Genomic DNA, 20,655 nt, shown 5'->3' on the forward strand with positions numbered 1-20,655 from the left:
TTTTGTATAATTTTTACACACACACAGAAATGCCTTATCTTAGGCCATGTTCATAAATATAGGCCTATGATATTATTCCCAGGGTGGAAGACAGACATGTTCTCGGTAGGCTATGATTGGACCGTTAAAAATTGTACTGCATGCCAATTAGTTTTATAAGTGACAAGTGCCTAGTACCCCACATACCATTTTAATCCTATGAAAATGACTAAAAAACACAACCTCCCCTTGTTTAATCCTTAAATTGCAAGCCCATTATATGTGGAGAGCTTAAATATTGGTACAAAATTAATATATAGTATATAAATAATTATAATTATGATTGAATAATGAAGTACAAAAACAAGTTTTCTTAATGTCAGTCACAACTGAACTTGTTAAGTGGTACAAACCAGGGTTATTATAGTTAACTAAAACTAAAACTGGCAGTGAACAAATAATTTAGTTAACTGAAATAAAAATAAAAAGTAGTTTTCCAAAAAATGAAAACTAAATACAAACAATAATGAACAATGCATTACAAACCCAATGCAGTTCTATTACCTTAAATTAACAACTTCAAATAGCCTGGCGGGCCATCCTATATCATTGAAATGTATAGTCTGGAATCAAACCATTCACCTCGCTTAATCCAAGGGGCGGGCAGAGAATTGTCTTTCAAACTGCCTAGGCATGCAATAGGCCAGCGCTACGCCCATATCCGTATCCGGTCGGCAAAACGGAAAATACATCCTTCTTTGAAAGGAATGACTTAAGTGCATTGTGTTGCTCAACTTTCAAAAAAAAAAAGTCCAACTCCTCCAAAGTTGACGCCAACGCCGATTCAAACAACCACTCTTCGTTCGCCATAGCCACCTTCCTTGTTGTTCACCGTCGCAGGACTGTCGTTATCCTGTTAAGCCCGCCTTAAGACTCTCTAACAAAATAGAGCGCTGTGATTGGATGACGTCCACGGCGTCAGCCAATAGAAATCCTTATGGTTTGATACTAGACATACAGGCTGAGCAAATTAATTTGCCGCTGCTAGGGTGCGTCTAGATTTCTAGGCTAAACTTCAAACTCATGGGTACACATAAAGGCCTAATTTGGTGAATGAAGTCTCTGACATTGTCAGTGCATACCCAGAATGCTTGATATTGTACCTAAGCGCTAAATGGTGTTATATTGACACCAAGGGGCATTTTTGGAGTAATGTCGCAGGGAAACCACGTGTTCTGATTGGATGATCATGTCAATACTGATGATTTAAGTTTAAGAAAAATAAGTTGGCCAATAATCAAAAGGAATGTGACAGAACAACAACAGAGACTTTCTAATGAGACACAGCACTCAAAAAATCCTCCATATACTGTAGAAATGCATGGGGTTAGTTTGTAACTCCAATATGGCAGTTGTCTACACATATCCCACCCCTTCCGCGGCAAAACGTTGAGATGTGAATACATTGAGCCAATCATGTGGTGTGTTCTGAATACGTTGAGCCAATCATGTGGTGTGTTGTGAAGACATTGTGCCAGTCATGTGTTGTGATCTCGCTGCTGGAGCAAGGTTGGTGTCGTGAAGCCTTGCACACCCGCATTTCTGTGAAATAGGTGTCCGATAAGTGCCCAAAAAGCGTTGCAATATGGCCGCCGAGTGGAGGGACTCGCCAAAAAGGACTTTGACAACAATATTCAGGAACATAGACCTCTGAAGTTAGCCTAGAAAAAAGCTACCATCTTTGCTCATATAAGAAGATCCGGTATCTTGCGATTTTTCCTATGGGGAAATAACATTTTGATTTCGAATTATTGCATCTGTTAAACTTCCGCGAGGACGAAAAAATCTGAAAAGGAGACGTTTTGCTCTACACACTTTTGTCCTCTACCTTCGTGTGGGTACTGTGATCTTCCGAACGTTAAGACGCCAAACATAGATTTTTGCTAGCCCAGAGCTATAACTTGCAATGCAACTTGTAATAGGTAGTTAGCTTCAATTAACACCTGAATCTCCTTGTATGGGCAAAGATGGAAGCTTTTGGTTCCTTTTTGTACAGGCGAATTTCAGAGGTCTGTTTCCCACGCCACAAAACCTGCCGAGTAGCCTGGGCTACTTTGATAGGTGACACAGGAGTTAAGTACTTAGCAATTCTGCCTAACATCAGCATGTTCCAAACAAGCAGAGGCACTTTGCACGTCTGACCACCAGTGTTGGGAAGGATACTTTCAAAACGTATTCCATTACAGAATACATGCCCAAAAATGTAATTTGTATTCTGTTACATTACTCAATCTGAGTAACCTATTCTGAATACATGGATTACTTCCACATTGAATTGCATTTTATAAATGTAAGAATGTGGCCATGAAATCATGCTTACTAAACAGGCCTATTCTGGTGTGTTCTTCTGTTCCAAGAATGTAAAGTCGCACGTCAACTAATCAGGTAGCTACCTGATACAACTATAAAATAGCAAGGTGACCAGTAAAACTACAGCAGACGACTACCCCTGGCTAAAAAAAAAAAACTTACTTTAAGATCAGGGCTCCGAACCAGTTCAAGGAACGAAAACGAAAACCAAAAACGAACGGAATTTTACGGAATTTTACGAGGAGCGGAAACGGAAACGAAAACAAAATGGTCTTCAACTGTTCCGGAACAGAAACGTTATTCTGAAATCCACAAAACCGGTTAATAACGTTTTTTTTCCGCTCTCTATATATTTTATAAAATTTCACAAAAGCGTATCCTAAGTGTTCTACTCGTTTGATTGTAGGCGAACAGCCTAATAATTTGATTTCTGCAGTTTGAAAAAAAAAAACGAATAAATGGACCTTTGGTCCAAATGTGTATATTTTGTCTTGCTGTTGTAATGTAACCTATCCGTCTGCCACTTCGGATCTTAGGCCAGCTCGTAGCGTAGGCTACTGAAACTGATTTGGAAATTGTTTGTAGCCTATGCGTAATAGCCTATTTTGCCTGTCCACGCTTTGTTGTTTTAAAGTCAGGATTTGAAATGTTTGCGCAATTATAGCCTATTCTATGTAGAAGAGTTAAACGGGAAATTTGAGATAAGCCTGGTCAGCAACAGACAGGTTCGTTTATAAACAGGGTTGGAATTATAGCGCAAGCCTTTGAAGATCTCCATATGGATAAAACTTAGGCTACAACCAGGTAAGGAGTGTAGGCTATGGGATGGATAGCCCATCTGAATGTTTTTGGATGCCGCCTGTGATTTATTATTTTTGGGCATAGCTATGGTATAGGCTAAATCAAGGGGAAATAATGAGTACGTCTATTCTAAGGTAAAGTCCACAAAAATAGACTTGATAGGCCCGCCAAACACTGCCGGAACTTTAAGAACGGACAATATTTTGTGTTCCGAACCGGTTCAGGACCGATATGTTGGTGGCAGCCCCACTAACACAAAACGTTAAGGGAACGTTCGGGAACGTTAGTGTATGGTTCCCTAAAGGTTAGTTCGAACCAAACCAAAAACTAACGGTTAGGGAACGTTCCCTAAGGGTTCTAACGTTCCCTAAACGTTAAGGGAACCAACCAACTAAAACGTTCTCCTGTGGTTGCACAGTACCTTTACACAACGTTCCCGTTTGGTTGTCTTTAGTTGTTTTTTGGTTGTTCTGAGTGCGGTTTTGAAATGTTTATTTAAACAAGCTCCATTTCAGTTTTTGAAGTAGCCTAACATACAAAATGTTTGCAGTCACTTGATTTAGATCCACTCAAATGATTGGTCTTATGAAATCTAAGTAAGGTAAACGCATGCAAGAAGGGGCACAGAGATATGACAGGTGTAAATGTAATTGACAAATGTAAGCACTATACTGTATAGCCTATCAGTGCTCTCAAAATTAATGTGATCGCGTAGGCCTAATGACAACCAAAACCCGCATGTTAAAATATGCAACTCGCAAGAATAATTCATTTTAAAACTTAAATGTAGATCTCCTGTAGGTGATAAACACCTACAAGTATCTGGGTTTACACCTGGACAATAAACTAGACTCAGCCAACACTGAAGCACTCTACAAGAAAGGGCAGAGCAGGCTGTACTTCCTGAGGAGGCTGCGGTCCTTCAACGTCTGAAGTAAGCACCTCAGGATGTTTTACCAGTCTTTTGTTGCCAGCGTCCTCTTCTATGCTGTGGTATGCTGGGGATGAAGCACAAAGAAGAAGGATGCTGGGCGACTACAGGCTGGTAAGGAAAGCTGGCTCTGTTGTGGGAGCCAAACTGTAGTGCATCACTTCAATATCAGATAAAAGGACCCTGAACAAACTGATCAACATCTTGGACAATGAATGTCATCCACTCCACAGCACTATTACAAAGCAGAAGAGCTTAATCAGCTGGAGACTTTGCTCACTGTCATGCACAACTGACAGACTGAGGAAGTCATTTGTCCCCAGTGCCACTGAACTGTTCAATGCTTCACTAAAAGGGAAGAGGAGAGATACACTTCTCTGCTTCTCCACCTTCTCCGTGTTTGTGTACTGACTGTCCACTGGCCTACTGTTTTACTGCTACACTGTTTACATGCTATATTAGCACATATGCATAACCCCTCCCTCCCTCCCACAGCCTGGATTGTGGCCGTACTTAATACTTGACCAATGGCTGTAACCGCATTACTTCAACCTATTCTTGCACTGATATAGTTTTTTATATTACTTTGTCTACATTATTCTCTTATATGTCCATATTTATTTTATGCTGGTCTCTAGACTTTATTCTTGCACTGTTGCACTGTTAGACTTACTTATTTGCACCATCACCATGACACTCTCATAGAGCAGCCGTGGCCTACTGGTCAATGGTCAGCGTAATGCACGCTGGCTGCGTTTTGACGGGTGCAATGTGAGGCTAGTGCAAGACGGCGGGGCTTGGATTTAAACATGGAAACAATTTTATCATAGCTTCACTGTAACAAGATTCTGTGATTTTCACAGCATCACTGCTGTTTTTGAGAAAAATGTGTACTGTATTTGTGAATACAGTATGTTGCTGTAGTTTCGCTATGAATTATGGTCAAAAATTGTCAAACTACAGTAATAAAAATTTGCTGCGAATCATAACACAGTAATAAATCTGACTCCTCCCTCACTTGTCAGCTTCTTTGAAAATTTTGAAAAAACATGGCGGAAAATCAGTTGGGGTTTTCTGTTTTCTTTTTGCACATAAATACAAAGTTAAGCTCACAGATAGCAAGGTGACATTGATATTATGTTGATTTTCCATCCAAATCATCATTTTGAAAAGATATTGAAAAGTCATGGATTTATGGTTTACTGGGAAATTTTGACGTGGTGATTGACAAGTGCACCGCGCGACGACGTTTGAACTGTCCGGCGGCGGGAGATCATTTTTGAGCAACAGTTCAGTCAGTCAGACCAACGGTGTTCAGCACTCTGTCAAGTTCGCAGCTCCACCTTAATGGTAAGCAAGCATTTATTTATGTAACGTTAATGTTTCATTGTGAAATTGTACTACATTAAATTCGGGCATGTGTACAGTCTATGTACGTTGTACTGTCTAACTTACAAACTCATCCATGCTTGTTGGATCAACTAAGTAAGTAAGGTTAGGCTAGCTATCATAGTTGCTGTTGCTGTGAAGGTGGCATTAACGTTAATGTTTTATGTTACGTTAACGTTTTGGCAGTCTCATTTATATTAGGCCTACCTTAGTTCTCAGTAAGTTACAGTTTATTATATTCATATAATTTATATAAAACATTCGCTAGTAGTGCTAGGCCTAGTATGTTACTGTCACAATGTTAGGCTGAAGATGATGTGCTGCTGGTTGACGTTAACGTGGAGGTTTAGCTGCTACCAGCTAACTTATGTAACGTAATCAGTACATATATCTATGTGTTGCTGCAAGCAAACATCATCAATGAGCTCACCCAGCTGGCTAATGTTAGCAGCTAAATATACCTTGCGAAACTGAGTTATGCTAACACCATCTTCAGCCTGGCATTTTGACAGTAAACTCAAAAAACATACAGTATATATATATAAATGATTATTCTAAAGTTTCACTTGTAAGTAGCCTTCAGTTTCAGTTGAAAATTGTTATCTAACACTGTTTATCTTTTTTTCTTCTATTTCTGCTAGGTGCTGCTTCACTCTGCTACTGGTGGTGGATCAGGCTGACTGCAACAGTTGGTCTAACGTTAGGATGCACACGAGAATTTCTAAACGGAAAAAAGTGAATAAATGTACTTACTTTTCAAACTGATAACAAGTTGTCAATGGTTATTTATGCAAGTTTGTGTAGCCTAAACCATACCTAGGCCTAGTCAAATTTATCCTGGCTGTAGATAAAGCAGGATATGAATTTCCCAAAATTACTGTATATAATATTACAGCACTGGTATTACTACTGTACTAAGTTACAGTATGATCCATAAGTACTGTGATTAAAAATACAGTAGACAATTCAATACTGTATACATTACAGCACTGGTAGTACTACTGTAGTTTGCATTTACAGTATCAGGCATGGGTACTGTGATTTCATATACAGTAGGTGTACTGTGGAGTGAAATACAGCAACTTGCTGGTTATTTGCTGCCAGCAAGTTGCTGTAAATTTTACGTTAAACTTTTTACAGTGTTGCTAGGATAAGCTATTATGGTTGGTTTGGCAGGTTAGAATGATGATGAATGATGAAGAACAGACAAAGTAATGGTAAGCGTGAAAGTATATTAGGTGGGAAATATTTGAAGTGTGCCAGGCCGGCCGACGATTGTGTGCTCCAGGCACACTGTGGCTATAGCCACTGGGTTGGAGGTGGAATCTCTGGATGCTGAAAGGAGGTTGGTTGCTGGCAAGCAGAGGTGTCACTGCACATTTTGTTCTCCCTTCTCCTTCTTCATGCTGGAAATTCTATGCTGTTTGAATTTCCAAGATACAGTAGAAACGCATTCCTGCCCCTGCGTGCCAGCTCCGGCTGCTGCTTTTCTTCTTCTCTTCATTTTTTCATTTTCATATTGGGGTTTTGAGAAATGCAGGGAGTTGCCTTAATTTATTTAGAAAATGAATACATTTGTGAAACAGAGAAGTATCATCATGTAATCCATTGATTTCAACAATGTAACTGTATTCTAAATACCAACTATTTAAATTGTAACTGTAATGCAATACAGTTACTCATAATTTGTATCCTGAATACATAACGCTGGTACATGTATTCTGTTACACCCCAACATTGCTTACTACATGGCTCACTGTATCAGTTGGCTTGAACACTAAAACATGGGTCTCAGCTTAATGACCATGGGAAACTGAGGGCCAGACCAGTTTAGAAACACTGACCTACACGTTACTCATCTCGCCCTGGAATTTTTTTCCTGAATCTCAATATTCTGATCACATGTCTGGGCAAATTAAGTCAGCACAACTCAGAGGTTACATTAATTTTGTATGTTTATGAGGTCATCACATCACCAAAATTATTGGTTTTACCAAAAATATTTGCCAGTATTTTTAAACTACAAAAATACACACCTATAAAGCACTTTGATACAAAATAAGCAGCCATTTTCTTCAACCCGATAATAAAATACAAATTAGAAAATACTATTTTGTATTTGAAATACCTATTTTAAATACATGCATCACAAATACTGCCCATCTCCGAAGGCAGACAGATGCAGTAGATATTGACAGTCATTCTTAGATTAAGCCTTCATCAGTGTTATTTGAATGCCACTGTTTGTTATTTAGACCCAAGTTTTTTAAAGTTATAAGATTATTTTTAACTACCACACAATATTTAATTTTGGTTGACAGAAAAATAATATTCATGTCGGAATTCACAAGTTCGGATATGACCCGAAAGTGAGACCTAAAATGACACTACACACTTTAGACCTCAAACTGATTTCATACTGTAAGAAATTAATCCTGCCGAATTGTATGCGTGATATAATTTCTCCAACCAAAACTAAGTTCTGATGTTCTGATGGCAGGCCAGACAGTATGGCGCCAGGTGAGGTGTGAAACACCAACGATCATAGAATGGGTTTTGGGGGTAAGCCATTGAAAACCATCCTAGCCAAAGGTGTGAGGTTAACTCAATTATATACATAGGACAAAAGGCTATTTGGGTAGAAGCCAGATTCATTTGCATTGAAACTAGCATATAATGACTTGAGTTGGTCACTTTTAGTAGCTCAAGCAGACAGGATGAGGTAGTTCACCCAGACAGGACGAAGGAGAGAGAACTCCAGAGAATATACCGAGGGGCAGGCATAGGTTGAACCTTTGTTTACTTTTGTGAACCTTTCTACCATTTTACACTGGAATAAACCACTTTGTTGTATCAATTCAAAGAGAAAACATTTTCTATTTTTTCTTACAAGGCATAGGTTGATTTTTGATGATTACATAATTTAAAGACTAGTGAAACATACTTTGTTTGTGTATGCTGTATTGGCCCCAATGTGAGGTCCACATTTCAAATGCATAACAACAGTGTACTGTAATACATTGATTAAAAATGTAAATGAAATTACTATTGCATTCAAAATGTATTTCCAATATATGGCAAGGTGAACCTAGATCTGAGAAGAGTATGTATTTTATTGTCTTTGCTTGTTTTCTTTTTTGTGTTCTCTTGAACATGAACAAGATTGGATACAAATCTTCTAATAAACGGCGTAATTCCACAGAATTATTAATGATACAAATACAAAAAGTTTACATTGCATTTACATAGAATATCTGGTTAAATGTGACCGATACAGAAGATTTTACACTAACAAAATTGGCACACAAAATGGTAGATTATGTTAAATCACCAATTCTGGCAAAACATTAACAGCAGATGCTTGCAGTTGAACATTAATGTACATAAGGAACTACTTTCTAGATTTTTTTTTTTTTTCAAAAAAAATATTTAAATCACATAATATACAGATTACAGAACCCTAAGAATTACTGCTCTAGGTCATCAACCTTTCCACAACTCTCATTCTAATGAACAGTCCTTCAGTAAAATCGTTTTTAAAAGGTTATTAGTGAAAAGTTATTGTTCAGGTGCTTTGGGTTGTGTCATGAACAATGAAAAGTCCTCAGAACATATCAAAAGTAGGTTTTCTTTGCACTGAACTGGATGTTTGTACTTCATAATAATCAGGGATGAAACACTTTAGTATTTCAGAGTAGTTTTGAGGTCTTCTGAGGCCTGATTAATAGGACTTGTTATTAAGTGTCAGATCAGTGTGTGCACCTGGCAAAGTTTGATAGAAGAATTTGACAAACAAGCAAGTTGCGGTGAAAACAGACACAATGGACAGGTTGTCATCACACTGCCGATTGGATAGAAGTTCAAACGCTCACATGATCTATTCTACCTTTATGACATCAATCTGACCCCCAGGTATGCGATGGACCTTCCGTCTGTGGTCTTTTAATGACTGCAGCTTGCTGTAGCTTCGATCACAGATATGGCAACTGAAGACCATGGGCTGGCTGTTGTGCGCAGCATCCACAGCATTACTTATCTGAGAGTCAAGCATCCCTCCCGGCATGTGATGAACCTTCCTTCTGTGGTCTCTCAGAGATTGCAGAGTTGGGTAGGTTCTTCGGCAGGATTGACAGGTGAAAGCAGGTGCCTGGCTGTGCATTAGCCTGAAAGATTCACCTGTTTGCATCTCTGGTCCTCCCCCAAGAATGCGATGAACTCTTCTTCTGTGATTTCTCCATGCCTTTTGAGTAGGATAGGCACGATGGCAAATCTGACATCGAAAGATGTTAGATGAGCTGCTTTGCACAGCTCCTAAAGGATCAGCTCTTTGTGGAACATGACTTCCTGCAAGTATGTGGTGGACTCTCCTCCTGTGATTTTTCAGTGACTTTAGTGTATGGTAGGTTCTCTGGCAAAGCTGACAGCGGAAGAAATTCATCTGGCTGTTTTGTACTCCCAAAGTCTCACTAGTTTGTGCTACATTGCCTCCTCCAAGTAAGCTATGGACTTTCTTCCGGTGGTCTTTCAGAGACCTCATGCTGTGGTACATTCGAGGACACATATTGCAGCGGAAGAATTTAAAAAGTTTATTGTTACTGGTTATGGTTATTTCCTCCCTGGATTCAACACTTTGCAACTCCTGCTCTTCTTGTACAACACCATGTGCCATCTTTTTGTGAACTTCCAAATCTTCTGGCTTTTGGAAACCTCGCGGGCACAAGCGACAACTGAACACTTTGTCCTGGCTATGAGTGATAAGATGCCTTTTAAGCCCCTCCACAGAGGTGAACCAACGTATACACACAGGACAGCGCATTGGTTTGACGGAAGGTGTACATGTGTTACTCTGCATGTGCAGGTCTAGTGTGTAAGTTGAAAGGAAGGACATCCCACAGCGAGAGCATGCATACCCCTTGGGTGCAGATGCTTCACCATAGCAACTCAACCTCAGGTGCCTCAGTAAAGAACGCCGTGTCTTAAAAGTCTTGAAACATTTAGGGCAGCTAGAAGGTGCTGGGGTCGATGGCTGCTGGCTGCTTAGCTGTGCAGTGGACGGCTGCTGTGGACTTAGGACGAAAGACTGCTGTTGCCGGAAAGATGCAGCATTGTACGGCTGTGACTGCTCCTCAGGAGCTGATTGCTGTCGGTATTGCACATGTGACCTCAGATGAGCCTCATACTTCATCCATGACTGCAGGTTTTCTCCACAGTGGGGGCAAATATAAGACTCCTGGGCATGCATTTGCAAGTGCTCAAAAAGACGTCTGGGACACGTGAAGGCCGATCCACACTCACAAGTCACTCTCCTTGGAAGGACAGATGGCAGTGACATAATTCCCCAGTTTCTGTCACTGTTTTCAACGGTAGGCTCTTGCCTTTTGGATGGATTCTCAGTTAGTGGTGGCAGGACAAAAACATTCTCTTGGCTGGCTGTATTATACGACCCTGATGGTTCATTCTGCATTCTCATTCCAGTAGGACAACTTCTCTTGTGAATTTTCAAACTGTCCATATGACTAAATGTCTTGCCACACTGGCTGCAATCAAAGACTTTCTTAGATTCAAAGACTTGTGTCTTATGCCTTATTCTCCCAACAGCACAAATCTTTAAATGTTTAGTCAGACCGTAGTTGCGAGTAAATGACTTGTGACAGCGTCCACAAGTGAAACGCTTGACATGCGCATTAGAAAGAGCACTTGGAATGTCCTTATTTTGTGCTTTTGAAACTGCACTGCCTTCAACCAACATCTGATGTAACACATTATTTTTGTGATCATCTTCATCTGCCTCAATTAACACATCAATTTCAGCCTCCTCCACTGCAGAGATTGCTTCCCTCTCCTCTCCCTGGTCTTCAATGCATATACCGTCATCATCATCATCATCATCTGGATGTTCTGTTCCAACATGATCAACTGTGTCAGTAGGCACAATGTCATCTACTAAGACTATCTCTTTTGGCTCGGATGTTGTAGACTCAGCAGAATGTGGACTGAAAGACTCTTTAGGAGAATCAGAATCATTTCCATCCTCAAAAGGATCTTGCAAAACCTCAAAACAATTTTCATTATTTGGTTCTGTTTGATGTTTGTCCACATCGACAGACTCTGCATTTAACATCTCTTTCTTCACTTGAGGCTGACCACCTGTGCCAACACTCATGTACTTGAGTGGGTCCACATCACTTCCATTAACTTCCATGTCTGGGCAATCATTCTCCACAGCACCAAAAGGATCTTGAGCAGAGTCTGTCAAGGAGGAAATAAACCGACAGTTATGCTTTTTGAGAGAATAGAAGCGTGTATAACTGCGATTGCACAGAGGACAGTGAAACCGAGATGGTTGAGCAGCTTTAAGGAACAGTTTAGGAAAGCTTGGTGATTCCTTCCCCTTGCTGAAGAGGTCCTTGACAGGTGCTCTGGAGCAGGTGTGGTTTTCAGCACCAGATGAACTTATGAAGAGCTGCTTGCAACGGCGACAGGATTTCAGCCTTTCTTTTCTGTGCAAGGCATGATGCAGAATGAGCTTGTCTACGTCACTGAAAATGCGTTTGCATTGACCACACTGGTAATTTCCTTCAATGTCTTTATCACTGGCAACAAACCTTTGCCGAGTCTCAAGAAGAACCACAGGACAATACCTCCTAGCCACAGATACAGTTGGTTTCTTGGGTGAATGCTTACTATACACCATGCGCGGAAAAGTGTGGAAAGGCCTTCTTACGGAGGGTCTTAACTGTCTCTTGGGGGATGACGTCATATCTGACCCGTCTGGTGTTCCCACATCACTGGAAGATCCCTCTAATTTGTCCGAGCCCAGTTTAAGCTCAGGTGGCTTGTTAATGTTCATGTATGCGTTGGCCAATATTTTCATTACTACTTTATTGGGGGCTGGTTTCACATCTTGATTTTGATTCTGAAGAACCTCAGTGTTCTCACTGTGGGTGACAGAATTCTTCAAGACTTGTGCAAATTCATCAACCTCAGCATCAGGGGAAATATTATTCGGCATCTCCATGTTGGCCAATGGCAAATCAAGCTTCGCAGGGTCTAACGCTTGCTCTAGTTGTTCAAATAGATTGGAATTCTGTTTGGGAATTCTGTTGTCTGTGGCCAAGTCCTCGTTTAAGTTCATTATAGAAATCCCATTAGAATCACAGCTGTTGGGTGGCATGTTTAAAGAGCTAGATGTCAAGCTGACATCAGTGCTGGCTAAGGAATGTGGGACAGGATAGCTGGTCACAGCCGTTGCAGAGGATTCCTCTTTCAAGCCCTGTGGACTTACACCTGACTGGTGTGTCTCAGAGTGACTCTGGCCTGATCCTCCTTGGTGGGATTTTTTATGCGCCTGAAAATGGTTGAAATCTGTACACTTCTCTCCACAATCACATTTGTAAAATTCTGGGGCCATGGACGGAAAGATGGACGCACACACATGCCGTTTTAAGAGGTCCCTGCTACCAAACACAGTTCCACAGCTGGAGCATGAAGGGGGTGGTGGTGGATTTGAATATTCGCTGGCATGACTTGCTTGATGCACTAGCAAGGATGCCAAACCATGAAATGTTACTGAGCAAGCCACACACTGATATGTCTTTACTGGTGGAGCATCCGGAGATCTGGTTTCTCCAAGTCCAAACATTTTTCAGATGTTAAAAACAAGGTTCAGTGTACATCCATAAAATACTAGGGGCACCTAAAAACAAGAACAGAAAAAAATACATTTAGGACATAGGAAATACACAGATATGAAACACAAAATGTTCAACTTGCATACCCAATCCCCTAAAATAAAATGTTCTTAAAGTGTCTTTTCATTTGTGAAGTGTTTCATAATCATCTTACATTTATTAATTTAGCAGAGACTTTTATCCAAAGCGACTTACTAGTGTTGCACAGTTGCACAATACCTAATTTTATTAGTATCGATACTTAGAATTTCATTAGTATCGATACATAGAATGACAGTGGTGTTTCTCTGCCCAAACTGTACCATGGTGGTGACGTGCAAGTTAGGTAGGCTATGCATCTTGCAGTGTTCTAATGCATAGTTCTTCTGGAAAACATGTTTCTTCTAATGATCTATCTTTAACGTAAATATTCAGTGTATTGAAGGAAAAATAGCTTTACTTGTGATTAAATCAATGGTGCTGGTCATTTTTAGAAATCCCCACAGATGTATGATTTCACTGCTTTCATGGGAGCTCAGCTTCTCTCTATGGTAGCTCAGCTCCCACTGGCTCCCACGTAATTGGAACCCTGTTTACACTTTATTGCGTTATGTACATGTAGCTAGTGAATGTTTTATTAGGCTATGAATTAGGCTGTCATAGCACAATCATGCATAATGACCACAGATTAATTGCATACATCTAGAGTGTACGGTTAGCTTGCTTGCTAAAACAGCCCGGGAAGTATAAGAATGACCAGTGGCATTTTGCTTCACGTTGTTACATTGTGGTATCAAAACTATGAACATAAATCGCTCAACACTATGAAACATAAATCGCTCATGGTACTAAAAAGCTCAATAGGGTGAAAAGCGCCTTGGTTAATTGAACATACTGGTGGTCTTCATCTTCTAAATGTTAACAGCTGATGAGAATGTACAATGAATACAGAAAAAAAGTGAAAGTGAAATCAAGGGCTAAAACGGTGGGCTGTTTATCTATAACTCAGCGTTTCTCAAACTGTGGGTCGGAGACATGCCAGGTGGGGCGCGAACTGACGTGAAAAACAGGAGGTTTTTTTTTTTTTTTAATCTGTAGCCTGGGCCTAGGTAGCACCCGATGCATTCACAGGGAAGCGCTCGTGTCAAGGCAGCTTAGTTAGTCCCGACCTACATGAGATTTAGAACGTTGTTGTGAGAGTGGTGAATTTCATAAAAACCCGCCCCTTAAAAGCGCGTCTATTCTCCGCACTTTGCGAAGAGATGGTAGCTGACCAAAAGGCTGTACTGTTTCACAGCGAGGCAAGGTGGCTTTCCCGAGGTAAAGTGCTGTCGCGCGTGTTTGAGCTCCGAGTCGCCTCTTCTTGGAGGAAGAGCGCATGTTGGAATCTGCAAGCACGTTCACTAATGAACATTTCTTGATGAAGCTGGCCTATCTTAGCGATATATTTGATATATCTTAGCGATACATTTGAGTTAAATGTCCAGTTACAAGGCAAAGACAAGCACCTACCTCACCTAGCAAATAAGATTACTGCATTCACCCAAAAAACTTGAGTATGGGACAGGCGCCTCGATCGCGACAGTATTATGCCTTTGAGATTTCTGAGCGAAATCGCTGAAACGTCTGATTGGGAGGCACTCTTGTGATCCCATGTATTAAACAGTAGGCCTACATCACATCCCTGGAAAGTTTATTTCAAAAATATTTCCCAACCAGCAGTGCTCAGTATGACTGGATTATGGATCCATTTAATGCAGCATGTTGGTATTTCATTGAATATATTGTACAATGCTGTAAAATGGCCTATGCTTCCTAATATGTTGCTGGAAAACAGAAATATGTGTGTTATGTATTTATTTATTATTATATCTGCATCACCAGCTGATTTTAACTCTGTTGAAGAGGATATATTTAGAACTTATTTCAATAAATTTGACAATTTTAAGCTTGACCTACCACTTTCTTAGAGCGATGAGGGACAGGTGGGGCTCGAGAATGCCCCCTTGATCAAAGTGGGGAATGAAAGAAAAAGTTTGAGAACCACTGCTATAACTCAACATGGCCCACACATAAACCAATGAGCAAGACACCTATATTGGCCTGACATTGGTTCAGCCTCTTGCTATCTAGGATTGTGCTTCACTCACTAAATACCAGGGGACAAAGGGCTGCATATTTTATTAATTTGTAATTGAAATTGCTGAATTTGAACGAATGCAATTATCTAACTGCGAAGGCAGCAATTAATTGTACAGCTCGCAACCCTGACCCAATGATTAATCTTGTCACATGATCTTTATATTGAGGCCATCTTTCTTGTGAGACAGACAGTGCTGTACTTCTCATGCTCACCATTCAGGACTGGCCAGCTTAAAGTGTTCTGTTAAAGTACTGTAATAAACTCCGGGTTCGTTAACTACGTTGTTGGAGCTTTGTTTTATGTGTAGGGACCTTGAGCAAGCTGACGAGGTTTGATGCTGTTTAGAACAATATTACTGGTTAAAAAAATGCTATTTGGGAAGTTTTGGGAAGGGAGTTTCGCTCATGGCCCTTAGCTAATCCACTGTTTGCTACTTGGGGCTATAGTATATAACGGGAGCAAGCTCTCTAGAGGTTGATCAACGAAAAATATGTCTCCATGGTTTATTTGATGTGTTTTAATGCAGAAAAACACTCTTGGGTCAATTCTTTCATATCACTTCGCAAGTAGTCCGGTCACTTTGTGCAATGGAACTTAATTAAAAAATGGCTCCACTGGCGTGTCGGAGTCCTGTTCGCCCTGTCGGGACTTATTTTCCGATAATGACCGGCGTTCTACACATTATCCCTTACGTAATTACCGCTGCAAACATATAATTACCGCTGTCAATGGCAACAGGTTTTGTGCTTCTGATTTAAGTCTTTCATATCACTAGTAGTAGTCCGGTCACTTTGTGCAATGGAACTTTGTTCAAAAGTGAAATCAGCAGAGCCGGACAGTAACGGAGTACATTTACTTAAGTAGAGTACAATTTTGAGGGATCTGTACTTTACTCGAGTATCATTTTTGGGGAGTACTCATGACTTTACTCAAGTACATTTGAGAGGCAAATATTGTACTCTTTACTCCACTACATTTCTATCCATAACCGTGAGTACCCGTTACTTCTTCTAACAAAAAGGAAAAAAGAAAAATCTCAGAAACCCTCAATTTCTTGTTTCCCTCTCAAATGTGATTGGATTGTGCAGGCGCCACTGATTGGGACAGCCTATCAGCAATCACCTTCAGCTTTCCGCCAAAGTCAACTCCATGGTCAGATTTAGATAAGAGATGAAACCATGGACGAAACAATGGATGAAGACGCAGCAGGTCCATCCCGGGAATGTGCCAACCTGTGGCCACACCTCGCCAGACTATTTAGATAGATAGATAGATAGATAGATAGATAGATACTTTATTGATCCCCAGGGGAAATTCAAGAAGTATTTTCAATTTTTTCAATTTCAATTTTTTGAACGAACAAGTTATTGATAGTTTTAGCTTCAAGTGTTTCAATTACAAAATAGTATTTTGTATTTGAAATACGTATTTTAAATACATGTATTAGAAAAACTGCCCATGAAAATGATTTGATTTTACTTTCAATTCCTTTACTTTCATTCTCCAAGGTATTAACATTAACATTTTTCATAACTCCATGTAGGTTGTTTCTGTAAATGTAAGCACTGTAATGCAATATTTAGAAAATGTAGGCTGCTCTTGTACTCTTGATACTCAAGTACTTTTAAAAACAAGTACTTCAGTACTTTTACTTAAGTAGACATCTGACTGTTGTACTTTTACTTGTACTTGAGTAAAATTTAGCAAAGGGTATCTGTACTTTTACTCAAGTAATGAAGCTGTGTACTCTGTCCGCCTCTGGAAATCAGACGGGTTAATTAGCTGTGTTCTAAAGAATGTTTGATTCAAGTTCACAGTGTGTTTTGCGAACTATGTTTGTATGAACTTGTTTCTCAGCAAAAGCTACACGAAATGGTAACAAATAAATGTAAAGAGACATATTGTGGAGTATTTTTTCGTTTTGGCAAGTAGCCGTATAATAAGTAGGATAATGTATAGAACGCTGGTCATTATCGGGAAAATAAGTCCCTTCAGGGCGAAGCAAGACCCCTCCGCTGGCGTGTCGGGGTCCAGTTCGCCCTGTCGGGACTTATTTTCCCAATAATGACCGGTGTTCTATACATTATCCCTTACTTGTTGTTGTTGTTTCAAGTAAAACAATATGCTTCATTGTTTGAGAATGATGTATCATATTATAGTATTGTTTATTTTCATTAGGCTGTTGATTAATTTGACACTGTTGTATATTATTGATATTCCCTTTAATGTCGTCTTACCATGCGATTGTTATTGTTATTATATTTGATAGAATGGACATTATTGTTTATTGTTGTTATTTTCCTTCATTTTCATTGTTTATTTTCATTAGGCTATTGATTGAATTGACATTGTTGTTTATTATTGCTATTCTCCTTAATGTAGTCTGACCAACATTTTTAAATTGTTCCCAGTTAAATTTAAGTATTATATTGTTTTATATTTGTATGTCACTTTGGACAAAAGTGTCTGCCAAATCCCATAACCATATCATGTGTGGGCTCAGAATTTAATGTTAATGAGGGTCCGTGTTTGAGTTGAGGTCATTATATTTTGATTAGATTGATTTTGCTGAACACCTGTAAAAGAAAAACCATACAAATACCTAATGTGTGGACAAGAACTCCCATATAAGTACATACCTATTTTGGCCCTACAAAATTATGTGATACCCAAGCTAATAGGATTCACAGGTAATGGTAGCCTACAAAATGACTAACGAAAGTGGCCTATAGCATTCTTTCATACAAACATACATGCATTTGTGGGCTTTTGGGTGGTAACCAGGCAGTAACCAAGTATGCCATGCTGTTGGAGATGCAAATAAATGCTGCATTGCCATCACATACAAAGGAGCTGGCTTAAGGGTTATAAAAGTATTTTATCATGTTTATTTGTATAATGAAAGCACCAAATTCATAGCCATCCATGTGTGTTACCTTCTGGCTCCTTGACTATCATTCTGGTATCTTTAACGGGCAATTTGACGTCTTTAGAACACATATTGGAGGTCTAGATTTTTTGACATTAATCACCCCTATGATATATTGCTATTGTCTATCAAGTGCCTGTTTTCGAAGTTAACTGATGGTCAAATCAACCAAAACTAGGGTTGCAAAGGGGCGGACAATTTCCGGAAACTTTTCATGGGAAGTTATGGGAATTTTGGAAATATTCCAAGTTGGAAACCATTGAATTAAAGGAAATTATGAGAATTAATGTTAATTTATGGGAATTAGCTGCTAATTTTGTGGAATTCACACAAACTGCTTCATATACAAACATAAATATAAACATGTTGTTTCATAATAAGCAATATGATTCGTTCGTTAGTATTTTCGATTAGCTTAGGCCTATCATATGACGCTAGCTAGCATGCTAGTGGGAATCCCATTCTCTGCCTATGGTTTACTAGCGTGCTAAGATAGCAACTCCGAAACCACTAAACTGCTCAAGGTACACAACACCACTCAACAACAAAATCCAATTATTAGAGTTTAAAGCAAAATGACGTACACCCATTTGAATGAGGACAAAAGTGATGACAAGCCCACAACTGGGCAAACTTCCCCCAGTTTCCTACCAGTTATTCCCACATGAGATGACGTTCACAAGTATAAGTAAGTATAAATAAGTATATATACTCTTTTGATCCCGTGAGGGAAATTTGATCTCTGCATTTATCCCAATCCGTGAAACACACTCAGCACACAGTGAACACACGGTGAGGTGAAGCACACACTAATCCCGGCGCAGTGAGCTGCCTGCAACAACAGCGGCGCTCGGGGAGCAGTGAGGGGTTAGGTGCCTTGCTCAAAGCCTACTGGTCGGGGATCGAACCGGCAACCCTCCGGTTACAAGTCCGAAGCGCTAACCAGTAGGCCACGGCTGCCCTATAAATGACGTTTTCACTGGGGGTAAATGTTTTTTCCATACGCATGAACGCACCATAGGTTTCCTTTATGTCTAGTAGGCCTAGCCTATGATTGCTGTGTGCATGTGATTGACGTATGATGTGCAAGGTAGAAATTTAACTGTTAACTAGGTTGTTTTAACTAATATTATGCTGCAAGATAGGGTTTTTATCGATTATATTTCAGTTCCCTGTTATAGACTAACTTGCCATATTAAAACATACCAGTTATTCCCGTTAAGTCCCAAGTTTCCAACTTTGAACATTTTGTACCCCTAATTTTGCACCCCTAACTAACCAAAACTCGATGTTTGCACCTCCAAGTGGTCTGTGACATAAACTTGTGTGAAAGAATAGCCTTACAGACAAGTTATTATTTTCTTAACATAATTTATCAAGTGATTAGACCAACTGTTATTCAACCAGTAGGCTAACATAAACAATTCAATCAGTAGCCTAAACAATGACCATGTGGTACATTCTGTTTTCTGATTATCACAGGTGTAGGCTACAGTAGCCCAGTAGCCTACCCCCGAAAATCATCCCTGTACAAGACCTAGGCCTGGCCACTGTACATGGGGGGGCAATTTCAGCTGAACGTGAACTGCAATGTAAATCGCTAAATGTTACTGACATTTGGCTTCTAACTCCAGTGCGAGAATTATAGCCAAGTTGGGAGAACCATTGAAGCAAAACGAAGACAATAATTTAACACTGAAATCAGGCTATTAGCTTAGTTTGCTAGGCTAAACTGGCGACACACATTTGCTGGACGCCGTTGAGGTATGACGGTATGAGAAAAATGGACAGGCAACACTGAACATTTAAAAACGTACGCAGCACGAAGACAAAACAATACAGTGCTCTGCTTTGGTGTCAACTATGCTGTAACTGTTAGCTGGGTGGGTAGCTACCTTCTATCCTGTAGGCGCGTTACGCACTCATTGCCGCATACAATGACAACGGGAGAGGTGAGCTTGCTGCTGGATGCACGTGAGGTTACTGCTCATGATAATTTGTTTTTCCGTGCACGCACTTAGTACTATAAAAACATGCAACTGTAAAACATACGCGGTCTAGTCAGAAGCGCAGTCCTTCCCTGCAGAGCCAACCACAATGTCTCTGCCGCCACCAAGGCGCAAGAGCAACGTGTATCCTGGAAAATAATGTGTGCTCTCTGGTGGTGTGGAGTAGGAAATATTACAATCTAGTTGAAGAGAAAGAAAAAAGAGGATTTATAGTTTTATATAATTATTTATTTCTATATAATTATAGAAATTATAGCATTTTCTATATGATGAAAATAACCAATAGGCCTAATCATATCCGTGTAACGCTTTGCAGTGCTTTGTTCTATTTGTTCCATCCATCTGGTACAAATAAAAAATGTGTTCAATAATCCAATTTTCAATTTGTTTTAACTGGTCAGCAAATAGATAATTGCTGCTATTTTCTAAATGTG

General features: G+C 39.8%; 1 protein-coding gene across 2 annotated transcripts; it reads right to left on the reverse strand.

Annotated features, from left to right (window-relative positions):
• Positions 1 to 8,565: 8,565 nt before the first annotated feature.
• Positions 8,566 to 20,355, reverse strand: im:7147486 (zinc finger protein 208). Of its 2 annotated transcripts, none has more exons than XM_042107834.1 (2): positions 20,265 to 20,355; positions 8,566 to 13,166 (listed from the first exon to the last, which is right to left on the reverse strand). In XM_042107834.1, exon 2 carries the CDS (start codon positions 13,110 to 13,112, stop codon positions 9,348 to 9,350), a length of 3,765 nt encoding a protein of 1,254 aa, XP_041963768.1. In that variant the 5' UTR covers positions 13,113 to 13,166; positions 20,265 to 20,355; the 3' UTR covers positions 8,566 to 9,347. The 2 variants fall into 2 exon arrangements, with proteins under 2 accessions (XP_041963768.1, XP_041963767.1); XM_042107833.1 differs by having other exon boundaries at positions 20,108 to 20,346.
• Between the last annotated feature and the right edge of the window lie 300 nt (positions 20,356 to 20,655).

This window comes from Alosa sapidissima, chromosome 10 (genome assembly GCF_018492685.1).
Source record: "Alosa sapidissima isolate fAloSap1 chromosome 10, fAloSap1.pri, whole genome shotgun sequence".
In the NCBI taxonomy this organism is placed as follows: domain Eukaryota; kingdom Metazoa; phylum Chordata; class Actinopteri; order Clupeiformes; family Clupeidae; genus Alosa; species Alosa sapidissima.